The 25446-nt window shown below is 43.7% G+C and overlaps 1 protein-coding gene across 1 annotated transcript; it reads right to left on the reverse strand.

Moving 5' to 3' along the window:
- Positions 1 to 7716: 7716 nt before the first annotated feature.
- SHCBP1 (SHC binding and spindle associated 1) lies at positions 7717 to 19947 on the reverse strand. Its single transcript, XM_066557520.1, has 13 exons — positions 19818 to 19947; positions 19061 to 19249; positions 18420 to 18535; positions 17590 to 17798; positions 16729 to 16821; positions 15774 to 16007; positions 15502 to 15667; positions 14117 to 14237; positions 11082 to 11213; positions 10117 to 10235; positions 8957 to 9043; positions 8396 to 8537; positions 7717 to 8154 (listed from the first exon to the last, which is right to left on the reverse strand). Exons 1-13 carry the CDS (start codon positions 19945 to 19947, stop codon positions 7835 to 7837), a joined length of 2058 nt encoding a protein of 685 aa, XP_066413617.1. The 3' UTR covers positions 7717 to 7834.
- Between the last annotated feature and the right edge of the window lie 5499 nt (positions 19948 to 25446).

Here is a 25446-nt window from a genome sequence, read left to right on the forward strand (position 1 = left end):
TCAGTATCTGAGGAAGTCTCTTAGCTTTTAGAACTAACAAAAGTATTTCTTAAAAATTCCTTTGCAACCACAACTTTCTCCCAAAAAAGAAGCTTTGATGACTAATTCTGCAGGAACACAGGTATTGAATTTGACTGGCACAGAGTTGATAATGCATCAAAATAAACGCCATGGTTAAATTTACCTGGACTGATCTCAGTGTGGCAGCACAACCAGGCCAGCCATACACCAGTGATACAGCACCTGCTCATGTGGAACTGGAAGGAAACATTTCTCTTTTTTCAAACTTGTCAAGTTTCCAATAAAAAGGTTTAATAACAAACCCCAAAATTAGGATGACAATTTCTGACAGACACAAGCAGCAGGGATGAGCCATGCTCCCTGCAGGCCACCATCAGGCATGTGAATTTTATCAGAGCAACCACACAAAAACCAGCTGGCAGGACCTGTTCAGGCTCACAAAAGGCCTGTAACAGAATTCTTCACAGGACTCTGCTAGAAAACCCAAATAAAAATATGATAAGAAGCAAAATACTTCATCAAAACTACAAACTGTCCAGAGGATAGAGATTGAAGAAGGAATAATTGCTTTACTGTCAGTATGGCTAAAGAGTAACAGTAATACCTCAAGATTCTGTACAGAGCTTTTCTCTGCAATTTGACAGAAAACACGAGAATTTTCTATCTGCACAGCTTGGTCAAAAAAGCCCACCAAAACAAAACCAAATGGATGATCTGGAATAGAGATGGTGAGCAACATCCAGAGGCACAGAACTGTGGTTTTGTTAGGTAATTGTGTCCTGCACAGCAAATAACTGCTGAGAATTGTTGTGTGTTCCTGCTCCAGGGCCATGGAGCTGTGCCACTGCTGCTCAGAGCCTCTGCTTCCATGGCTGGGGCAGCTCTGGCCTGAGCTGCGCTCTGCCAGCTCCTACAGATTCATGCACCCCATCTCCTGAACAAAGGAACTGCTCATGGAAGGGTTGCTAATTTATCATTATCACAAGATGGATTTTAGGCATATGTTAGATTTTCTATTGAAGAAGAAAATTACTCCTGTTCTTTTTCTGAATGAGTAAGGTCATCAGGAGGCAGCTTTCACCTGCCAGTCTTCTGAATCACAGGGTAGAGCTGGATTTTTTTAAACTCACAAACCTTTTTTTTTTTTAATAAAATAGAAAAGATTTCCATGCACATTTCAGCATGAAAGGATATAACTCCCTATTCTTTGCACTGATTGCAGCACTTATCAAAGAGAAACATCTGCTGGGGCACAAATACTGCAGAATAATCTCCTTTGGGTTAACATTCTGTATTTCCATGATGGATATTTTCTAACCAGATAGCTATAATAATTTTAAATCAATCTAATGTACTATGATTAAATACTATGATTAACTGAAGGAGAAAGTTAAGGTAAGACCATACAGACCTCAAAGTTTCTGCAGCATCCACTCCCTGTTGTACGTACAGGAGGGACTTGTTAGAGATGGAAAGAAATTGAAACTTTCCACAGAACCTTGACATATCAGATCACATATGACTGGATGTGCAGTAAATGTAGCTTTAAATTACACATCTGAACTACTTTGCATTGAATTGCATGCAGGTGAGATATCTACGTGAATTCTCATTTCTGGCAGTGTCTATCAGGGTTTTTCACTTCAGGCAGGTGAGAAGCAGAGTCACATAGAATAAAGAAGGTATGGCTGGGTCAGTTACAGTAAATGCTCTCCAAACAGAGCCCTGGGCCACAGGGATGTGGTTGCTTTCAGCTGCTGCCAAGCTCCCCTGCACTCATTGTGCACTCCATGTTTTATAGGAGCTGCTCAGGCTACAGACTGACCAATTCACCTCTCCAAAATCACCTCTGCTTTGGTGGAAAGCCCAGAACAGCTTTGCAAAGTCACTTGTGAAGTTCTTTCCCTTCCTGTGAACTGGTTTTTTTTCAGTAGCTGAGTATTTCCCAAGGAAGAAATTTCCCCATGTTCATCCTTTTTCTCCACTGACACTTACCCTATACTCACTGCCTTCCTCCATGGCTATTTCAGCCAATGAAGCTGCTGTGACTTTCTCCTCTGTGCCCCAGTTTGAAAGCCCTAACTGTGTCATGACATATGGAACTGTCACGTTTTACAGGCACTTTTTATGTCCACCCACTTTTCCTGGTGTGTTCACCTTGATTTAGTGCAGGTTTAAAAAAAAAAAAACAACTAATAGATGTGTTTCAGGAGGGAAGGAGCACAAACAGTTCCAGTGCTTCTGACAATATGGTCTTACACACAAAAATGACTGAGGAAACTGAGGACTGGGGCAGAGCACTCCCATAAAAAAGTGATTTACACAAGGGAAAAGTGCTGTACTCCCCATGGGACCAGCTTTAAATGTACTCTGTTTGTGTACAGACATTACATTGGCTTGTTTCCCATCTGAAACAAAACACGAGAAAATGGAAAGCCACACACAGAGTGAAGTAACAAATTCAAACCAGCCTCCTTTGCCTGTTTCTATAGTAACCAGCTGCAGTAAGTGCTTGGCAGAAATCTTAGACCCAGACTATATGAATTGTTTATGTAATTATATTTTACATGCAGACAGATCTCTGCATCACAGGAGAGATGTGTGCTTTACTGCCTGCGTTAGCAGAACAGATGGAATACACGGCACCACCATGAATACAGCCAGAGACTGAATTTTCACTCTGAATTTTTAACAGTTCTGGCACATTGTTACTCCATAGTGTGTCTGTTCTGGGACACCAAATGGGGCATTCTGTCCCTAGGGCTGTCAGTCAAGCATATCAGAAAGCACTAAACTCACTTGTAAAACATCTAGGTGTTGTTTCTCTTACTGAGTAAATATTTTCCAAAATTACAAATATTTTTATACAATCAAAGAGTTCAGAGAAAATAAAAGTCCTATTAGAGGGACATCTGCAATCTGGAATGAAACCTTAGGAATGTCCTCAGAATGTCTAACAGTCAGTCAGCTGCGCCTGTTTGTCTGGGGAGATAATCTGAAAGATGAAGCCCCCTATGGATACTTTGTTTCCCCTTTAAAAATGTCTAATTTGTTGTTAAATGGACTATACTCAAAAGCTCTAGACCTTCCTGCTAAAGTCTAAGAAGTCACAAAATAGCAAAGCTATAGCTATTTCCCTACACCTGAAATACAGCATTAACCTCTTTTCAGCATTTATAACACATTTAAAACACTGCATGTTGCAAAGCAGCACATCTAATAAGAGCACAGCATTTCACCCCTTTACTCCCAGGTACATATCATTAATACACTCCAAAACACTATTTTCTTTTGGATTTAAAAACACTGAAGCAAGAGAAGTTATGATGCTAGTCTGTGTTAGTTTTAAGCCCCTTGTTAACTCATTTGAAAATAAGGTCTCCCAAAAAGAAAGGCATGAGCAGCACAAAGTAAAAGCATGTACAGCATTCTGGTAAGACATGTCAGTTGTTCTGTGTTCATTTCTGCCTACTTTGGGCTGAAGCATTTCAGAATTTAGAATACAGAATTATTCATAGCAGGCTAAGCTTTATTTTTAACTCTCCACATAATCTGACATTACAGGAATGGATTTAGTATAAATTTAAACCAAACTCTTAATGCAGTCAGATAAGTTCCCTTTAAAACAGTCTGTCTTCAAGGAAGTTCCCCCTGCTATTTTATGTCTCTGAACATTTGGTGGCATACCTGGTTTCTAAGGCTTTTATTCCACTGCTCTTTTTTCCTCACTTTCTGACACACTTCCTGGGTTAGAAACTCACTGACTATTCATGATCTTTTCTTCTTTACATGACTGCATGAGTTTTCCCCCATTATTTGTAGAGTTGTCCTAGAAATAAAACAATCATTCACGCTGTACTTCAGATCTGGCTTCTAAAACATTTTACTGGTGTTGTCCAAAACCTATGTCCTTAAACAGATCAAGTAGTTAATGCTATTGCAATCACATCTTCAAAAAGTGACCTGGTAAGGCCAGACTGCTGCTTCTGATAAAGACCAACAATCAGCAGAGGAAAACAGAACTAAGTTTTATACAAAGTTTTGTAAAAACAGCATTACTGCAATAGGAAAAGTAAGGCAGTATGTTCCTGTAAGATACAGTTCAAGTTAAAATGGCTCTCCAACCCATAATGGAATTATATTCTAAGCACCCAAAGATCATATGAAACACAATTCAAGGTGGATTTGGAAACTGCTTTCCACATTATCTAGTCCTGGAATTAGGCTGGGAATAGAAATGGTGGATTTCACCATAACAGAGGGGTCTTATACATATTAATTGGTCTCATCAAGGTTCCTAGCACAACCTTTTATGTACTACAGTATACATTTACCAGAGTGAGGATTTCCTCTGTGCCTTTACTATAATTTCCCCATAACATTGGAGAAGTCTCAGACAAGTTTTCCCACTAATATAGCAATAGAATCAAAGAAAATTCTAAAATTACACTACCAAAATAATTATTGGCTTGTTGAAATTACTCTCAGTCAGGGAAGGAACATAAACACAGATTATGCTTAAATTGAAAACTGCAGAGTATCATCCTCAAACAGTAGAAATTATCAAAATTACCTTACATTGAAATGATGAAATTGATTTTTCATTAGGAGTAAAAATACAAGTACCTCATATACCTAATGGAAAAAACAAAACCAATGCTCATCTGTGTGGGGGTTTTGGCAATTTCTTCACTACTTTGAAAGAAATTGCAATTTGAAAAGCCCAAGAGATTAATTTATTGTATCACTTCACTATTCAGCAAACAGCAAGGGTTAGCCTGCTACACATGGCCAAAAAGGCAGGATAACCCTGACCATAATGAAATGCCCATGCATAAATGGATACACTGAAATAGCAACTTAAACCTGGCTAATTCAGCTGCTCTCTCTGCATTTAATTATTCTAATTAAAATCATCAAGCATATATCTGCCATTACAGGCAATTACAGGCTTATATTTTCATGTCCAAAAGAAAATGCAAAGCTTCACAACTGAAAAGCAATCTATTACTACACCATACAATGCCAGAAAGAAAAATATGATCATCTATGAAACCTGCCCCAGGAATGGAACACAAGACAGACACATCTGAACAGGGGACACTCGAGGCAGTTGTGGTTTACAGTTTGTCTCCACCTAATCAGGGAGCAGAGGGAATGACTTCAAAGACCAGAAAACTGGTGGGATGCAAGACAAAGGCTTTCACAGCTCCTGTCACCTCAATCCCATCTTAAGGCCAACAGGTTTCTGCTGTTGAGCCTTATATTTCAAACAAGTCAAAAAAGGGAGAGATTCTTTCCATACTTAAAAGACAAAAGTAATCAGGAGTTCTGTCTGCCCCCAAAACACCAACACCCAGAAGCAGGGAAAGGATGGCACAATCTCCCAGGCTGCTTTGTAATTCAAAACAGCAGCTGGTCCATGGAACTGTAGTGTGTTTGTTATTCAGAGCCTGCACAATCCCAGAATGTGCCACAATCCTGGACCCCATCTCAAATATTGCTTTTTTACCACACCACCTTGTATGAGCACCAGCCATTTCAAAGGTACTCTGCCAGCCAAACACCAGCTTTAACCTGATGCATTTCTCTCCCAAACTTCAGTTGCTTGTCCATGAATTTATATTCCTTATAAACAGATGCACAGGCGACTTTGTGAAGACCAAGAATGTGCTAATGTGAAAAATGCCTGTGAAAAGCATGCTTCATACTATTAAATACTCACACCATTAAATAAGCACACCAAAGCTGGAGAAAAGCAGTTGAACAAAAGGGCAAATTTTAAAACAAGCCTTTGAAGAAAAGCTCTAAAAGACTGTTTGGGGACTCTCAAGTAAAGTGGGACTTGGTTATACTGCTGCTTCCAGGTTTTAATTTTGTGCTGAGCAATCAAGGCCTTGTTAGGGTGGGTTAAGACCACCCAGTGATTTACCAACAATTACACAAGTGCATCCTACTGTGGGAGTGACTCAAGTGCAGTCTGCAGAGCACAGAACGTGTGGGTGCACCTACACACAGCAGGAGCCAGCCACAGCCAAGCATGAGCAACTCCAAACAGGCACAAGAAAGCAGCTGGAGCTCCTGGGGGTCCTGGTCCACAGCCAGCACTGGGTCCTTGTGACCACAAGTGCCACAGCACATGTCAGAGTTAAGATTACCACAATACAGAGCATCACCACACAATTCCAGAAGGCTTTAAACATTCCCCCAAACAGAGGAACACCTTACCTCATCAGAAGGCTTCAGGTGTCTGCCCATACACAGTACCATCAGGCCACCTCAGAAGGCTGCAAGCAACTGCCCTTCTTGTTCTTTAGGACAGCCTTTTAGCCCTTCCTGTTAATGCATTGCACCTGTGTGCCCCTCACTGTTGATGCATTGCACCTGTGTGCCCCTCACTGTCCATGCCCTGCACCTGTGTGCCCCTCACTGTTCATCCATTGCACCTGTGTGCCCCTCACTGTCCATGCATTGCACCTGTGTGCCCCTCACTGTTCATGCCCTGCCCCTGTGTGCCCCTCACTGTCCATGCATTGCACCTGTGTGCCCCTCACTGTTCATGCCCTGCCCCTGTGTGCCCCTCACTGTTCATGCATTGCACCTGTGTGCCCCTCACTGTTCATCCATTGCACCTGTGTGCCCCTCACTGTCCATGCCCTGCCCCTGGGTGCCCCTCACTGTTCATGCCCTGCACCTGTGTGCCCCTCACTGTTGATGCATTGCACCTGTGTGCCCCTCACTGTCCATGCATTGCACCTGGGTGCCCCTCACTGTCCATGCCCTGCCCCTGGGTGCCCCTCACTGTCCATGCCCTGCCCCTGGGTGCCCTCTGCTCCCTTTGGTGTTGGTCAGTGCCCCTGGGCACTCCATGGCTCGTTGCTGTCAGTGCTGCTCACCTGCTGCTCACAGCTGCAGCTCATTGGGGATGAGGCCCAGCCCAGCCCCACTCCCCATCATCACAAACTGTGTGCCTGCAGGCAAGGCCAGTGGGATCCTGGGGGGCTTTGAGAAGAGCACTGAGCAGGTCAGGGAGGTGACCCTGCCCCTCTACTCAGCCCTAGTGAGGAGCACTCAGTGCTGTGCCCAGCTCTGGGTCCCCAGTACCACAGAGACAGGGAGCTCCTGGAGCAGCTGAGGGTGACACAGATGGTGAAGGGACAGGAGCATCTCTGGCGAGGGAAGGCTGAGGGAGCTGGGGCTGCTCAGCCTCGAGAAGAGACTGAGAAGGAACCCCATCCCTGTCTGTCAGTGTCCAAAGGGAGGTGTCAGAGCACAGACCAGGCTCTCAGCAACAGAACAAGAGGAACAGGCAGGAACTGATGCCCAGGAAGTTCCACCTGGACATGAGGAAGAGCTTTCCTGTGCAGTGACCGAGCACTGAACAGGCTGCAGGTCTCCCTCACTGGGGACATTCCACAACAATCCTGGACACAATCCTAGGCCATGAGCTCTGGGATGGCCCTGCTGGAGCAGAGAGGTAAGACCAGATGACACACTGTGAGCTCTCCAACCTGACCCTTTGGTGATAAAGCTGACTTTAAAAACAGAGACAAGACATTGTCTAGAGCTCAGCCAGGCTTAAAATGAAATGCAAGGGAAAGAAGTACTACATGTGCATCACAAAGGCAGCTCACCCAGGAGATTTAAGGTGTGGAGAAGATGGACAGAAGAACCAAGTGAGTTTTCAGCCCCAGTCCTTTAATAGGGATTACACTTGGGTAATAAAAGCATAACACCATAATACAACTCTTGGCATGTGACCTAACTAATAACTGTACAAATCCTACTGCAATGGCAGCAGGAATCATGATAGTCAGAAAAAAAAGATACCAAAACTTCCCTTCCCATTCCATTTGAACTGATTGCCATCAACAGAAACAAACATTTCCTGTGACATTAAGTTGTCATCAGCTTCTGTAAATCCCAGTTCACTCAGTCTTTTCCTGTGTATCTGTTTCTTCTTTGCAGAAGTAGCCCCAAGTACATTTGCAATTTCAGAGTTGTTTTCAGCTTGTTCAGAAGTCTCAGCTCGCTTATAAAGCTCCAACTCATCAGTTACACATCCAGGTTGTTCTTGCCTGGAGCTCTCTGCACAGGCTGTCTCATCACCTGCCTGGGTAGGTTGTGTACACCCTAAGGCAGGAAACAGAATGTCATCAACAGTCATGCAAAGCAGCCACACCATTAAAAAATCCTGGAATTAATTTTCTTCAATCATAACATTGTCAACTCATCCCACTCTTTGGTACTTCACGACAGCCGCAAATTTCAAAGTTATCAAGTATGCAATCCAAAAACCTGGGTAAATGAAGCATGCAATCCAAAAACCTAGACTTAGTAATTTCAGGAGTTTCTTCTCAGAAAAGAAAAGTACCTTCTGTTTCCTGTGCTGAAGCATCCTTCATTTCAGAGGGCATTGCTGGTCTAACCAGGACCACACCATATCCTTCGTTATTGTGGATCATATTGTTAACCATGGTTATCCTGGGAGCCTCATAAACTTCATCCAAGAAGTTCTACAGAACAAAAGAGAAATGTAACACATCATGTCCAGCAACAGGGACATAAAAATCTTCTTGTTTTAGGTAGAATCAGTTCTCTGTATTAGCTAGAGCAGGATTATTTGCCTACACAGGAGACATTGTGAAAGGCATTTTCTCCTTCTGGCAGATAAGAAGTAAAACCAGGGAATTGCTGGAATGGATAAAAATGAAAATATCATACTGCAAAGCTGTCTGTCTGTAGGAGGGGTTTGTCTTTGCAGAACTGGTTCATCCAGCAAGGATCAAGGCAAGTGCAAGGCAGGCATCATGTGTGACAGATGAGAGTTCCAGCATAGCACAGCAGGGTCTGAGCCAACCCAAAGCTACTGGCACTAATTGCAGCAGTGATTAATTAGCTTTTGGCAAACCAGCACCATGTGATTGGGACTGACCTTGACCAGTATTCCCTCCTTGCAGTGGTGGATCCCATTGTGCAGCAGGGTGCACGCACTTCCTGGATAGATCTCCACACCAGCACCCTACAAGACACAGTTGGTAGCAGTTCACAAGGAGTTTAGGCACATTTTTACCCTACAAGACACAGTTGGTAGCAGTTCACAAGGAGTTTAGGCACATTTTTACCCTACAAGACACAGTTGGTAGCAGTTCACAAGGAGTTTAGGCACATTTTTACCCTACAAGACACAGTTGGTAGCAGTTCACAAGGAGTTTAGGCACATTTTTACCCTACAAGACACAGTTGGTAGCAGTTCACAAGGAGTTTAGGCACATTTTTACCCTACAAGACACAGTTGGTAGCAGTTCACAAGGAGTTTAGGCACATTTTTACCCTACAAGACACAGTTGGTAGCAGTTCACAAGGAGTTTAGGCACATTTTTACCCTGCAAGACACAGCTGATAGCAGCTCACAAGGAGTTTAGGCACATTTTCCATTGAACTTGACCACTCCATGGCACATCTTTGTGTTCAGCTACCAGTTTGCACAATGCAAATCTGTATTACCCCTCAGCTTCACAGCTTTGTTCCCCATCTCAAGCAGCAGTACTCAAGCCTGAGGCCCCACAGCATGGGGCACCAGACCATGAAGGCCTGCTGAAGAGCTTGTGCTTTAGTGATCCCTCTCAATACCTCAAGCTCCATCATTCTTCAAAATACCCAAAGAGTATCAGAGTCCATTTTTGTGTTCATCATCCCTCTGTAAGAATCAAAGGTGTCCAAAAAGGGCATTTCACTTGCAGAAACAGAAATGAGAAAACTAGCTATGGGCAGAGAGACCAGAGAATCACTACAGAAGCACTGCAGGACATGCACCAGCCATGCAGCAATGATTATTTCACAGATGTCCCCTGTTACTGCATCACTTTGCTATCATCACACACAAATCAGCCTGAGACATTTCACTAGATTTGATAAGAGGCTACAAGACCCCTGAGACCAGCCTTGATTCAGTAACATGTAGCTGTCCAAAATGAATTTGTAAAGGTTCCCTCCAGAGCAACACAGGCCACCCCATGACTGACTGCACTATTTCCAGAGATAAACCTTTATTTTAAATTAGGAAATAAGCCAAAGTTCAGAATGAGTGTGTACCTTTGCCCCATAGAGATCTGAGTTTCTCATCAGTAGCTCAGCTGATGTCCTCACTGTTATTCCAGTGGTTTCACACTGTAACACACAATTCTCCAGTGCTGTTTTCCCATGATGGACATCTACATACACAGAAACAATTACTGCTGAATGAACCAGTTCTGCAAAGACAAACCCCTCCTACAGACAGACAGCCTTGCAGCAGCTTTGCAGTGTGATATTTTAGTTTTATCCACTTCAGGTTCAATTCACTGATTTGCTCATGTGTGGTTTGAACTCATGCTGCTTTTCTGGTCTAAGCAGGGACACTGCTACAAGGGAGCACTGGTTGGAGATTTGTCTTACAGGTTGACTTTTTTAATTATGACAGCAATAATTCTTTTCATTACATTCCTAAGAGACTTTTGGATGCAAAAGATATTAAATACAAGCATACAAGTGTTAATAAACATTTTAACATGTTTTAAACCCAAATGTCTGTTGAGGAGAAATATTAGCATCTTCTGCAAAGACAAGGCCACAGCCCATAAACCCCTTGGATACAACTCAGTTGAGTGTCAGCTTGAAGGTGCTGGAAACAAATTTCTACAGCACTCCTACAGCATGTGCTGCTCCTCACTGGAGCACTGGCTGGGGTCAGCTACAGCTGCACATTGCCATGGGGGCTCCTCTGTGCAAAGCAGAATTGTTTCCATTTCCAGGCAGCCTGACACAGGCTGTGCTGCACTCAGGCTGCCTTAACAGCAGAACCATGATCAAGTTAATGATCTTATCCCAGTAGAAGAATAAAGCATAAGAGCCACAACACGAAGTACAAACAGAAGGTATTTTGATTTCCACATCATAAGCAAGTTAAAAAAATGGGGGAAGACTTGATATGTATACCTGTAGGGCTCCTCTTGACAACACTGGGCCCCAGCTTTAATTATGAAAGAGTCACAAAAAGGTCAAGATACTTTTACACTTACTTAAAATCCCTTCCACAGCATCATGCTGCACTAACTTCAGATTGGAGATCTTTATATTGGCTCCTGTACAGTCAAAGAAGTTGTCTCCCTTCCCTTGTTTTTCTATCACGACATCATCTGGCAGGCCATAGCCTAAGGGCAGAGGTGAGAGACACAAGCTCAGAGAACATCTGGTGACAATGAGGTGCTCAGAACACAACAGACATTTAAATCAATGACCGAAGTTTAAAGCTTGATGTTTTAATGCCTCGAATAGGATTTTCAACAAGTGGCCAGGCTACACCTTACATCCCCTCTGTGCCAAGGTGCAGGGACTCCAAACTAAACTCAAAAGTTACCTTACTCGAATGGCACACAACAAAATGCAAAGTTATCTGAGAAAGTTGAACAAATGGGTAACTGAGCTCACATTTGCCAAGGCCAAAGTTCTCACTCCCAAAAGTTACCAACAGAGCAGGAGGGATGCAGGAATTGAGGCCAGTCTGCTCTCAAAGGACAGAAGTTCACTACAGCAGGTAGAGGTTCCCAAGAACACAGAGGGAAAAAGCAGTCACACCACAACACGGGGGAAAAAAGTGCAAAGGGCTTGAGATTGTTAGCATGCTTCATTCAGCTTCCCTATTTACATGGAATTTGGGGGAAAATTCAGTGCTCCTGTGTTGCACAGGCTTCCAGATTAATTCAGTTTAAAAAGCAGCTTTCACAAGCACATGCCAACATTGATTTACTAAACCATCCGCAGTTGTCAGCATTTAAGCACTTACAGGAAAATTTATGAGCATGTAAAGCTTTTATTGCTTGTCACTGACAAGAATCATGATAAGGAAAGCAATAATGCCACATCCATTACAGCAGCACGAGCCCTATCATTTTCTGAAAGCACACACAGATAAGAAGTGCCCGAGCAGGATGCCAGCTTCTAACCAAGTACATAAATAAATAAACAGTGCCACATGCAAGTAGAAAGGTTAAAAACAAAATGAAAATAAAAAGCTTTGAACAAGAGTTGGCAGAAAGTTTTAAAGACAGGCCATTGAATGCAAAGTTAAGTAATTGATACTTCAACACATGATATTACCTAGAAATCTGTTCCCACTGCTACTGATTCATGGTCACCCCTGAAGAGGAGGTGGCACAGGGCAGTTCCAGCGTGTAAAAAGAGAGCACCACAGGACAGCAAAAGTTTAACTTCTCACCACTACAGAAAGATGTTATTAACCAAAGCAGGAGTTTTAGGAATGACTGTCCCGCAGAGTGCCTGCAGTTTTCTAACAGTGCCCTCAGCTTGCTTTACACCTCACCTCTGAAGCAGCAGCTCCAGAACGAAGATCCACCTGCTGCCCAGTGCTGCTCACTGCCCAGCAGGGCTGTGCCCCTGCCTGACCCTGCTCCAGAGCAGCCAAAGGCCACTGTCACCCACTGCCACTGAGCACAGCTGATGCTGCAGTCCCAGCCATGGCACAACCTTGGCACGAGCAGAAGGGAAGCTCTCAGGTGCCTCTGCAGCACCTTCTTGTCTGGCATGGAAGTTATCTTCATCACTTCCTGCAGCTGCTACTGCTTTAACCTTACTTAGTTCCTGTAAGGTTTTATTTATGCCTGATTTACTAATTTTCATACTTTTAACCTCAGTACCAACTTTACAGTAGCTGGGAAAAAATAGAAGCTTCTACTAAGCAAAATGACATATCTTTCATGAGTCACCCCTCCATCCCAAAAAAGCCACCAAAGCAGCCAGCTGCTCAGATTAGTGCCAGCAGTTTGTCTTGATGCTCCTACTTCACATGTTCCTGCCTGCTCCTACTGGTATAATACCCTATCTAACAGGAGTCCTTATAAGAAGATTAAATACCTGACAAGTACTTCTTATTCAGAGCATGGTTTGCACTAAAAATACATATTTATATGCCTTGCTTCTTAAAATAGAGTAGCTCATCCTTTAATGTGTGCTACTGCACCATTTGTATTTCAGTTTCCTCAAAGCTAGAAAAGCAATAAATAGCACCACACACAATTTCAGAACAATGTCATTCTTGAGATAAATAAAGCACTTTATCCATGTCCCTTGTCCTGCAGGTGCACTGGTTATCACAATGTGTGTCTGCATAAATCAAACACACACAGGAGATGGGTAAGAAAGAAAATGACTCATAAACAAGAAGGGCAAGAAAAATAAAGTCCAGAACAGCAGGAAATTAAACCCTCAGCCTTCTTCTCATTAAGAAGCTTTGACAAGATAAAAATGCAACTAAATAAGTATCTGAACAGCTGCAGAAGCTCCAGTGATAAACAGACTGTAGCACTGCAACAGTGTGTGCCTGCCTAAAGCAAAGGGATACACCGAGAAATCAAGAATGGTGAGGGAGAGACAGCAACATATCCTAGGCAAAGCAGAAGCATTTAAAACACAAATATTTTGCAAGAAAAATCCTAAAATCACATCTGTTGTTTCTGTTTCTGTGGAAAAAAAATGTGTTAATCAAAAGTTGCCTCCTCCACCCATGTGCTTCACCCACTGCAGAGCCAGGCTGGCTGCCCCTGCTCCCAGCAAGGATCAGTAAATCCTCACTGCACATCCTGGCCCCTGCCCCCTGCACTCCCTGGGCTGCACCAGCACGGGGGCTCAGGCTGCCCTGAGGCACATTCTGACACTCAGAGAAGAACAAGGACATTTCTCAAGTACTCCTAAGTTAGTAGAAGCCTCTCAGAATTACTTCTCTGTTTCCATTATTACAACCATCAAGTGCCTTAGGTTTCTGTTGAATCCTCTGTATTGCCTATATAATCACCATTTATGCAGACAAAAAGGAAATTATGAATTTGCTATTAATCAGCAAAATCTGCAGTTTATCTGCACTACAGCTAATTAAACAGTTCACTCCACCCTGCATTAGGCACGGGTCTACAGCAGAAACAGGAATACTTTGAAGAAAAAAGCTCCTGGCAAACTCTGCAAAGAGTAAATCCTTACACAGAGCCAGTTTAAGACATTCCATTTACTTGTTTAAGGACCTTTAGACTAGCAAACCTGCTACCTTCCAGCTCTATTGAATCAGCAATGGAGAACATGCCATCCACAAAATAATGGCCAGGACAGATGATGACTCTGTCTCCTTCATAGCAGGCATTTACAGCTGCTAGCGGATCACGGTGGAACTGCAAAAGACAAAGAAAATACAATCAGCTCCCAAAGAATGTGTAAAAAGGGATGCATTTATGCCTGGAGAGCTTGCTTCAAATGAATGTTGCTGCTTTTGCTTTAAAGAAACCCTTTCAAAGACATTAATAATACAAAATTTCTACTTTGAATTCAAGAATTGTAGCCCTCTGCAGACAAAACCAGCCTTAACACATGACTTTGATGTTTGTGTCACATCTGTTCCCCCAGGAGAAAACTGGGGCACACCCAGATAAAAGAGCACAAGCATCCCAAAGCCAATCTTCACAATGGCCTTGGTTCTAGGCCAACACTTCAATTGTGCCTAAGTGATTTGCCATGAATTTGCCATGAAGAAATAGATGACAAAAGGTAAAGAAAATAAAAACCAAACAATTCAGCAAGTAGATCAGAGCTAGTCTGAATACTCCTGTGTTGGCTCCTGGTACGAGTCACCCCCAGAGTTCAAATACCACAGTAGTAAATAGTGCCCATATGATCCTGTTCTTTGATAAAGAGGGTAGGGTGATATCCTTAACAAACATTACTGAGGGATTCCATGCTGAAGTATGACAAATAGTAAATAAAAACTACACATTTATTGCTTCCCAGCAAATTCCAGGGTAAGCATAATAAGAGCACTTTTTCAGTTGCCAAGTCAGAAAATCAGATTTATAGCCTAAAAGTTACTCCAGGATGTTCCCCACACCTCTATTCTGGCAATCTGTAATTCATGAATGATCAGAATATAGCAAATCATTTCATTTGGGTCCAAGGAATTCAGCCTCTTCTTAACTGCTGAAGTAGCAAGTCTTGTATGAATTCACGAAAACTAAACATGGCTGCTTCTAAAATAAATGTATTTCCTACACAGTACCAAAGCAAGAAAACTATGCTTCCTCCCTCAAACCCTAGATCATTATCAGCAGCATCAAGAGACATGGGCATTTCAAAACTAAATTCAAGTGTCATGCCTTACAGTGATTCATTGTAGAGTTATTAGAGGTTCATCTCATTTCCTACACACAGGAAGCTGCTTGTATACCCAACAGGCACAAATGAATTAAAAGAAATTATTTGAATCACACAATTTTCCTACTTACTGCTTAAATGACAGTGGGTTTTTTTTGAACTGACAAAACAATCCCACCACTGTAGTATCTTGCAAATGTAGTATCTTGCACATGGTAAATTAACTTATCCTTCCACATTGCTTCTTGAGAGGAAAAACTATTAGCAGACAGACAATTCCTGCTACTGCACCTGTATTTCTAAGGCTCCACAAGATTCTGGGCAAAGTTTGTCTCTTGTCAACAGCTGGAGCAGATTTGCTTTCATGTTCCAGGGCACAACATGAATGACCTTGGCACCCGTTGATCTCAGTCCTTTAGCCTGGAGGCTGCCATATTTTTGGTAACCAAACACATACCTGCAACAAAAGTAACAGAGCCAACAGCTCTTCCTTCAGTCCCCACCTCCTCTGAGTTCTGTGACTCCCCTTAGGAGCCTCCTCCCTGCACAAACCCACCAGTTACCTCAGCAGAGGATTCTCAATCAGTTTTAGCCTCTGTTTTATGTGCGTCACTTGGTCATACAATTTTAGTCCTTCCACCATGGAAACGTTTTCTGCTTCTGAGTCTGAATCATTGCTTGATATGCTGTTCCTCACATTTAAAAACTTCTCATAGAGCTCTTCACATTGAGATAACAAGTACTGGTAATCAGCTACCAGCCCAGAAGGCACCCGGTGCTCCAGGATGTCATAGTGCCTGCAGTTCAGAGCAAGGGGTCAGCACAGGGCACATTCACAATCCTCACAGACCAAACGTGAGACTGGACAGAACCTGAGGGGTTCTGCATCAGTTACTTGAGACAAGGTTCTCTGCAGTCTACATCAACACTGCTCCATTTTATTTGAAGCAGCAAAATCAGAAAAAATCTCAACAGATACAAACATTTTACTTTCTAAACAGCTGCCCATCCGCCTTGAGAGATTGTCTACTATCAGAAACTCACCCTAAAAAAAAGGCATAAGCACAGCCATTAAAAAAAGTAACAATTTAGAAGGTAATATCTAAGCCTTTATTAGAATAACTGAGAAGGATTCACACACATTCCTCCTAGAGAATGATCAATTTACAAACTTTTGTTTACATTCAGCTCTGTTGTGGTTTTTATTTTATGCCCAGAGGTAAAAGTGGAGCACCCCATGCCAGCTTTTATTAGGATTAAACTCATATGAGTGTGAGAATGACTATTGCTGGGTTTGGGGCACCACCTGATGGAACACCAAGGCTCAGAAATCAAGTGGCAGCCTCAGTTGTGATCTCTTTCCATACAAGATTTTGACCAACAGACAGTGAATGCTGTTAAAACAAACCTGCTTTGGCTTACAAGTCAACAGGGGCTTTTCACACCTGATTGCGAGTCCCTATTCCCATGACACTCCCAGCGGTTCTGCCCTAAGAACAGCCAATGTGTAGCACTCACAGTCTCAGTCGGGGCTCAACACATCTCACAAAGTAATCAAACTCATCCTCCTCCTCCTCGTCCCAGGTCCTCCAGATGCAGCGGTAGAAGAACCTTGGGAAGCAAAGTGTTAAATCACACAAGAGAGCAGAGTCAACAGCACTGGAAACACACTGTAACCAAGCTGAGAATTCACCTCTCTAGAAATTCATATTACTGTCCCTTAGGCTGCTCAGTACACACACAGTCATCCTTCGTGCTTGCTGCTTACCTGCATAAAGAGTTTTACTTTGTGTGTCTAAGCTCAAAATTCATAATAACCTGTGTTCTACTTCCTCAAAAGGGAGTGAACAGCTAAAACCAGGTTTTGAAAAGCAAGACTGACACTCTTCAGATTCTGAGGCTTTCTGGCTGTTTGGTTTTGGCCAATCACCCTTCAGCTAAGCTTTTTTTCTGACAATGTAGGTAATTCCTCCTATTTTAGCTTTTTTGTCCAGTCCCACAGCCTATTTGTAGAGAGGTTTCAAACAGCATGTAGTGCTTGAAAGAAAAGGAGGTAGAAAAGAGACAGATGATAAAGCAGAAAAAACAGAATATGTGAAGAGACACCTGAAGAATAAAGAGCAAATTTAGGGGAAGAGGCAAAATGCAGAAAGAAAAATGGGACAAGAGAAAAATCCAGAAAAATGTTAATGAAGAGAAAGAACAGTCTACAGGTGATACAGTCCAAAGAACTCTGGGGCGAAAAAGAGAGGGAAAGCAGTCTCCTCAGAGCACCAGTCACTAGACTGACTTTGGAAAGCCTGGCTTGTGGGGCTGCCAGCATGGCCCAAGAATTCAGGGCAGAACCCACTGGGTAGCAGCAGGGTGCAGTTGTCCTACCTGACATGCTCTATGGCTAGGGCTGTCTGGTCAAACTCTCCTGACTCATCATAAACAACAAACAGCTCCTGCAGCAGGATCTGATGTTCCTTCAGCTCCAGGAGCTCCTGCATGCACTCCAGGGTGAAGCTGCTGTCCTGGGACTCGCACAGGAACGGCTCACTGAGCTGCACAACTGCCTTCAGGGCTGGGAAATTCACATTCACCACCTGTGGGAACAAACAGCTCCGAAATCCCTCAGAACTGCAGAGCCAGCTCAGGGAGGGGAACGTGGTGTGCCTCAGTCAGGGCCATGCTGGGTCCCATTGACCCCACACAACCAACACAAATGGCACCTGACAGCCAAGGCCATCTCCTCAGCTGAAGTGATAACACAGAGTTAAGCTTCTCACAACTCCACAGCTACAGAGCATTTTCCATATCCAAAATCTCATTCAAATCCCTCATAATGCTCATAACAAGGCCAGTAAGTTGCTTTTCCCAATCCCTTTTATTTTTTTTCTGTTCCTGTTTTCAAAAAATGCCAAAAGCAATATCCTCAAACCCAAATCCATACTTCACAGCCCTTTGCGACTCCTTTGAGGGTCATTTTTCGAAGTGCCCATAGGATACAAACAACCCAAAGAGACAGTCTGGGCCAGTGAAAGCCATTTTGTCACTAATTGGGCAGAAAAGAGCTGCGGGGCCACAAAGGTTTTCCCTCCTCAACCATGTGATGGAACTGCAAGTTTGAACATCCAAGACCTGGACATTGAGAGACTTCGAGAAGTCTGTTAGGGAGGTAAGTTATGTAAAGTGGAGACAAATGCCTGAGCAGCAGCGACACTCACCCTGACGAGCACGTTGAAGACGTTGGTGCGCCAGATGGCCTGCCAGCCTGAGGGCTCCAGAACCTTCTCCAGGTACTCAGCTATGAACCGCTTCGCCTCAGAGGCTCTGCAATCCACTACGAGAAATTCAAGACACGACATTTATGCAAGGAATGGAAGGAAACTCCTCCAGATCACTGGAAAATGGAAGTCAACATGATTGAAACGTTCCTCTACCACCTCTAAAGTTGGACTTCATTCTGTTATGGTCGCGATAACAGAATAGTACTAAATAGATGATAATACAATGGTATTAAACACATAACATGTGCTTTATCTAAAACAGATTTACAATACACAAAAAAAAATTTAGGAAGACCAGCTAAAACAAGGCACAGCATCCACTACTTACTAATAGTCCTGCCTTTCCATCATTTGCATTTTATTTACTTATATCAAAATTACTGCCTCCTGGTCCACCAGTTAGAGCAGCTGAGGTTACAGCATAAGCAGGGAGGATGTTTTCTATATGTTTTCCAGCCCCCATTATTAAAGGCATCTCACAGCTTAGTATATACAACTGACTTCATTTAAACTGAATTGTTTAAAGTTACTACAAGAAAACTAGCACTACCTTACTTTTGTATGAAAAAATTACTTACCCAAGATATAATCCTGGTAAGCGCTGAATCGCTCATAAAACAAAAGATGATCGGTGTGAAAAATATCCGGGAAAAGCACGTTCCCGTCTGGCACAGTCCTTCCCAGGGTAGTCCCCGGGTTGCCGCGACTGCCATAGTCACTCCAGGAGTCAGCACTCCAGTCACTCTCGGCATCTTCCCCTTGCCGGTCTGGGAAGAGGAGCGGCAGTAAAGCAAACCCCACAAACTGTCACACCACCACTCACTCACTCCTCTGTTCCCAAAGATCTGCTCAGCCCAAGCTCTATCCTGAACCTGCCTTCTACAGCACTCCTTAACTTACCCTTGGGGAAGAGTTTCAAACCCACACACGTTCCGGGCCGCCCATTGCAGCGCCGTGGTAGGCACTGAGAAACACACCAGAGCTTCACCATTAACAGGAAAAAAAACTCCGCCACACTTTAGAGTTGATTTGTAGGGCTGATTTCCAGAGCCCTCGTTTCCAGCGCGGTGCCCACGGCCCGAGCCGGGGTGCGGCCGCGGGTCCGGCCGGTGCGAGGGCCGTCCGGCCAAGCGGGCGTTACCCTGCCCGGGGCGCGGCCCGCGGGGGATCCGAACCGCGGCGGAGCAGCCCGGGTAGAATGGCCTGACCCGGCTGCCCCTCCTGTCCCCTCCACGCCGCTGCATCCCTAGGGCACTGCCCGAGCGCGGGGCGCCGGCTGCCCTGCCCTGCCGGCTCCCCGCGCCCTCCCTGCCCGCAGGCACACACAGCCCGTACCCTCGGCCTGCTCGGGGCGCTCCCGCGGGACGGGACCGGGGCCAGGAGCGGGAGCGGGAGCAGGAGCGGCGCCGGCAGCCGGCGAGTCCAGGCCGTCCCCCTGCGGTCCCGGCGGCCGCGGCTCCGCCATTCCGTCCGCTCGGCTTCAAACCGCCCGGGCAACTGCCGGCGCCAGCGCCGCGCCCTCATTGGCTCGCGCCGGCAGCGCCCCGTTCTGATTGGCCGTCGGCAGGCAGCGCCCCGCTCTGATTGGCCGTCGGCAGGCAGCGCCCCGCTCTGATTGGCTGTCGGCAGCGGCGGCCGTTGGCGCGCGGGGCCCTCCGCAGCCGCCGCTGGTCCCGCGCTGGCGGGGCTCGCTCCGGAACCTCCCCCGTCCGGCACAGCCGAACCCACGAACCGCCCCGGCCCGGCCGGCAACGGGCGTTCCACACTCAGCCTGGCGGCCGGGCAAGCTGCCATCCCTGCCGAGAGCGGATACACAGAGCCCGGAGAGGAGCGGCCAACCGCGAAAAATGTAAAAGCACCCAACAATCAGCACCCACAAATAACAGAATGGAATTCTCTGGAGCGCCGGGCCGCCCCGCTTTGCTTCCAGCCCTGGCCGGTTCGTACACAGCAAGCACCTGATCAGGATGTGACACACCGGCCTGTGTCATGCCCCAGCGCTGCTCCCGGGGCCACTCGGCCTGTTCCCAGCTGTGACAGTAAGGGCCGGCGGCGATTAAAGCCAAAGCAATCGCTCCGGAACAGCGGCGGCCACGAGAGGGCTGCCGTGGATTTCCGACAGGCGATGGAACCGCTCCGTGCCCGCTCCCCAAACACCAATGCTGTTCCACAGCAGCAGCAGCAGCAGCACCGTGCCCCTTTCCCAAACAAACACCAATGCTGTATTAATTCTCTTAAGTAGTGTGTTAAACACAGTTTTGAGTTATAAGAAAATGTTAAAATAGAAACTATGCTATGTAAGATATATTTTTTAAAGAAAGAACTTGCAGCGAAATAGCAGCCACAGGACACCTAAATCTTTCAGAGAAAAAGAATTTCTTGCCCTCTTATCAGAAGAAACAAACTTCTTCCCGCCTCGAAGGCGCTGTTAGAATTCAGAAGAAGAAGTTGATGATGACCAGACAGAATCCTGTGTTTGAATGGAATTTATGCATCATGTATGAAGTGTATGAATATGCAACAGGCTGTTGTTTTTTAGGGTTAATCCTTTGTTAACGGGTGTCCTTTTTCGGGCTCGTGTTGCCCAGAAAAAGGTACCCGGACGTCTGTAACTCTTTGTCTCTATTGTCTCATATTGAATTCAATTTGTCCAAATTATTATTACTCTAATTGTATTACTATTTTTATAACCATTTTATTACTATTAACTTTTAAAATTTTAAAAACAAGTGATTGGTGTTTTTCACAGTTTAGTCACCAAGAGGTTTCTGTTGAATGTTGTCAGAATTTAACCATTATACCGGACATGGGTGTTTAACCATACACATATAGTTGCCATCTATCACAATTAGTTACAAAATTACAGTTAAACATCTGAATCCCTCTCAGAATCTTATTGGCAAGGTCAGGCTTTCAGAGCAGAGTGTGTTTGTAAATAAAGTGTCTTTATATTAGCACATATTAAGTACTTAGGTGGAGCAAAGGGATGCCATCCAGTGGGATTTTCACAGGTTGAAAGGGGCCTCTTGGCCAACCTCATGCATCTGAACGAAGCCAAGTGCAAGGTTCTGCACAGATACAGGCTGGGCAGAGAATGGACTGAGACTATTCCTGGGGAGAAAGACTTAGGGGTGTTTGTGGATAACTACATAACCATAAAGTTATGGCTATGGAGGTTCCCATATTTAGATGTTTTGATTATTTTTCCCCTAAATAGGTACAATGAATTCAGGGACTCCTCAGGGCTTACAGTGGGAAGATCAGTTCTTCCTCACCAAGGTGAAACATTGGCACAGTGTTGAGATCAGGACAACTCATTTACCCCTCTTTGTTTTGTTTGCAAAATAGCTGGGGGCAGATTGTGTTCCATTATATGAGACTTACACACTGTTTGGTTAATTTCCCCCAATCCTTGTAAAGAGCCGTTTTTCTTCAAAGAAACACAGCCCTGGTCATTGATTTCCAGAGCCAGTGACTGCTGCTGCAAGTGTCATGGACATCCTGAGCTCCATTTGGTCAAAAAACTCCTCTGCAGTTGGTTTCCCTCCCCTCATGTTGGAAATAGAAGCAGTGCTCTTGTTGCTGGAGACCTTCCACTTTCCAGCTTGCACGTGCATGCAGAGTGCAGACCATCAGTTATTTTCCTGAACGGGAAAATATTTTTCTCCCTACAATGTTTATCCATCCAATTTATTATTGAGCATGAATTAGTGCTTTCCTGAACCTCATTTGGTAACTCACAGTCTCCTGCACAGCACACTTTCCTTTTACCTCAGCTATTCTTTTTTGCACTCTTTCCCAAGCTTTTTTTTTCCCTGTGTAAGACTGAGCAGGTCTGTGTGAAGTCCAGAGGACTGGCAGTATTTCACATGGAACAATGAGTTTGAGAGAAGGAAGGGAAAGTGTTTTTCCTCACTCTCTGCTCTCAGCCCTCACACTTTTGAATGAAATCTCACTGCTGCTGCTCCTGTGAATGAGATGGACCACTGAGATGTTTCTAAAACCCTCAGCCTTATCTTAGGCCCCAAAAAAGATTTTTTTCACCTGCTGTTTCCCTTGAAATACTAAAACAGTGAGGGGTGCTCATATGCAGAACTCTGTCTTTTGAAATCTGGAATACTTCAAAACTTCACAGAGCAAATAGAGTTTGAAAATCACAGAAGGTCATTAATTGCTTTACAGAAATTAACACAAGTGCAGCTACAGAAACCTAAGGAAATGTAGAGAGGAACTAGTGTCTTACTACTAAAAGATAATTAATTGTATTTTGGTATTTCAGTAATTTTAACTGAAGAAACACAACGGTAAAACAAACCCCACAAGTGGGATTTGGCTCATCTGGGTGTCCCCAGACATATCACAGATCACAGTAGTTCCAATGCAGGTGGCACAAAGGCATCAGTGATGGCTCAAAGCCTGGTGCTAACACACCCCACTGGGTAAGAGGAGCCTCAGCTCTCCACAGCGCAGCTCTGGTGGCTCCAGTTATTCCAGCTAAGAGCATGCAGCCAACAGGGCCAGGATATCCCTGCCTTCCATATGTGGGCTTGTGAAAAACCCACACATCTGCAGGAGTACATGTGATAACAAACTCACTGGGTCACTCTCAACCAGACCTTCATTGTGCCACTGATCTTCCTGGAGCAATGTCTGCTCATGCCAATTGAAAATCTGATCCAGAGTTAAAAGCTTGAAGAAAAATAGTAGAGTGTTTTAGCCAGTGTCCTAATCCAAAATTAAAAAAAAAAAAACTTCATTCTAATTTGCTGATGGTACTAATTCTCTTTTATGGACATATACATATCTCATTTGAGAGTAGAAACTATTTGTGCTTTAAAATGTCTTAAAATAGAAACTTCTCAACCATGTCTTAGTACAAGGCAACCTTAAACTACAACAAATTATTTAATTACATGCAATGAAAAAAATCGTTAGTTAATATAAGGCTTGCAAATCAGAAAATGTCTATGAAATGTGGGGAATAAGCAGCTGAGCCAAGCCAGCAGAGATGTGACAGCCATGGGAAAGAAACAAGGATGCACAAAAGAAATTTAGAAGGAGACCACCACATACGACAGTCTAACATTCCTTATACCTTTCTTATTTTGGCACACATCTTCTTTGTTGCCATGGCAATCACTGGAGTCTTTCTAAGCCTCCATTTCTGCACTGTAAAATGCAGATAATATTCTTTACTGCATATATTTCAGTAATGCATTGCAAACGATTTTTATGGCAGGGGATGAATGGTGTCACATAACTGTAGATTGCTGTTAATTAGTTGGCTTATTACAGACTGGGTTAGATAAGTGGTGGTTTTTGACAGGAATCTCTTTGGTCTTTAAAATTTTCTTTTGTAGCAGTATAAACTTAAACCATTGTAAACTTAAGTGCATTGATTCTTACCAGAAAACAATTGAATTTTTCAAACCTGTTCTCAATTCTTTTCAGAATCTTCTCAATATTGGCTTCTTCAGGAAGATACTGGGTGGCTTTAGGATTGTTCTAACAGCCACTTTATATTTAAAAAACCCCAATAACTGCATTTGGATTTTCATGTTAATAGACCATTCTTCTCTTGCAATTACCTTTACTGCTTCCAAAATTCTTGTGTCCTCCTATCAAGGAGGTGGTAAAAGAGATTTTAGCCCTTTTGCTCATTGAAGAGGATACTGCAGTTCTGTTTTCAAGATCCACTGAAGAGCAGACAAAGGAACATTCTAGAAGACCTGCTTTGATCAGGGAGATTGGATTAATGACCTGATTAATGGTCCCTTCCAACCTTACCCATTCTGTGAGAATGCTTCAGTAGAACTGGGTGCAGCTGAGAACTGATCTAAGATAGGTGGGGGATTAATTTTTCCACTTTTTCCTTTCCTTTCCTTTCTATTATTTTACACATATTGAGACATATCTGCACCACAGCCATGCTCTCACCTGAGGGAACTTTCAATCTAGACACTGATTTACATAGGACTCTACATAATAATGGAAATTCAAGTTCATACAGAGTGCTTGACTAAGACTCACCTGCAACAGAAACTATTGATCATGCCCCCTTGGGACTGGGAAGGGCCCTTCCTCAGATACTCATATCTTTGGGGAAAGGCCTTGAAAGAGCCAGGAAACTCTTTCTGAGATGTCTCAAAGTCATCAGGAGCACCAGAGGCATAAAACAAGGCTCCTGCAAGGTGTTCCTCAACTGACTGCAGAGTACAATAGGAACACAGCCCACAACAAAATGTTCTCTTTGTTTGGAGAGGAAACAATAGGCAGGCAGATTTTTCCAACAGATGTTAAAATTGAAATTAAGAATTGATGGGAATAAATAGAGGCTTTGGGCAAAACCAGAAACTGTAAAGAGGCTTCAGCTTTATGACTAATGCTGTGAGAGTCATACATCAGGCATTTACACTGTATAACAGAGTGAATGCTGGTTTTTGCCTCATTACTCTCAAAATTCTCACTGGCATTACTGACTCCTCAACTTCCTGCCCCTCCAGAGCTGCTGACCACATCTTTGAAAGAATAGCTAAGATGCAGTCATTAAATGTAAAGATGAAATGATGATAACACCAGATGCAGAATGCAACAAATTGTTAGGCACAATTATGTCAGGAAGAAGGCATGATTGAAGAGAATGAAAATCACTTGCACTAGTGATTTTGCCTGATCATTGCACCTCTTCATTCACTGTAAACAAAACAAAATTAAATTTACTAATGATGCAACAGAATGCAGCTGCTGGAGATGGGATATGTTGTTTTGATCTACACTTCCTTTTATCTCAGTTAAAATTTTGAACATGGCCATTTAAAGGCAATTCTCCTATATTTTTGTGATAGTTCAAGTACTTTAGGTTCTTTTTTCCAGAGGACAGCTGTGTTGTTATCTTGACAACTAATGTGTAGTAATGATGGATTTAGGTCTTAAAAATTAGCTACTAAAGTGTGTCAGAAAAGAG

Source organism: Molothrus aeneus, chromosome 11 (genome assembly GCF_037042795.1).
Source record: "Molothrus aeneus isolate 106 chromosome 11, BPBGC_Maene_1.0, whole genome shotgun sequence".
NCBI lineage: Eukaryota > Metazoa > Chordata > Aves > Passeriformes > Icteridae > Molothrus > Molothrus aeneus.

Bases quoted from the DNA above. Each gene is read 5' to 3' on its own strand.
- SHCBP1 (XM_066557520.1), bottom strand. From the start codon at position 19,947: ATGGCGGAGCCGCGGCCGCCGGGACCGCAGGGGGACGGCCTGGACTCG. The intron at 19,250-19,817 runs GTACGGGCTGTG...TCCTCTTCCCAG, and splicing joins GCGCCCCGAGCAGGCCGAGG to ACCGGCAAGGGGAAGATGCC. The intron at 18,536-19,060 runs GTAAGTAATTTT...AATTTCTCGTAG, and splicing joins TTACCAGGATTATATCTTGG to TGGATTGCAGAGCCTCTGAG.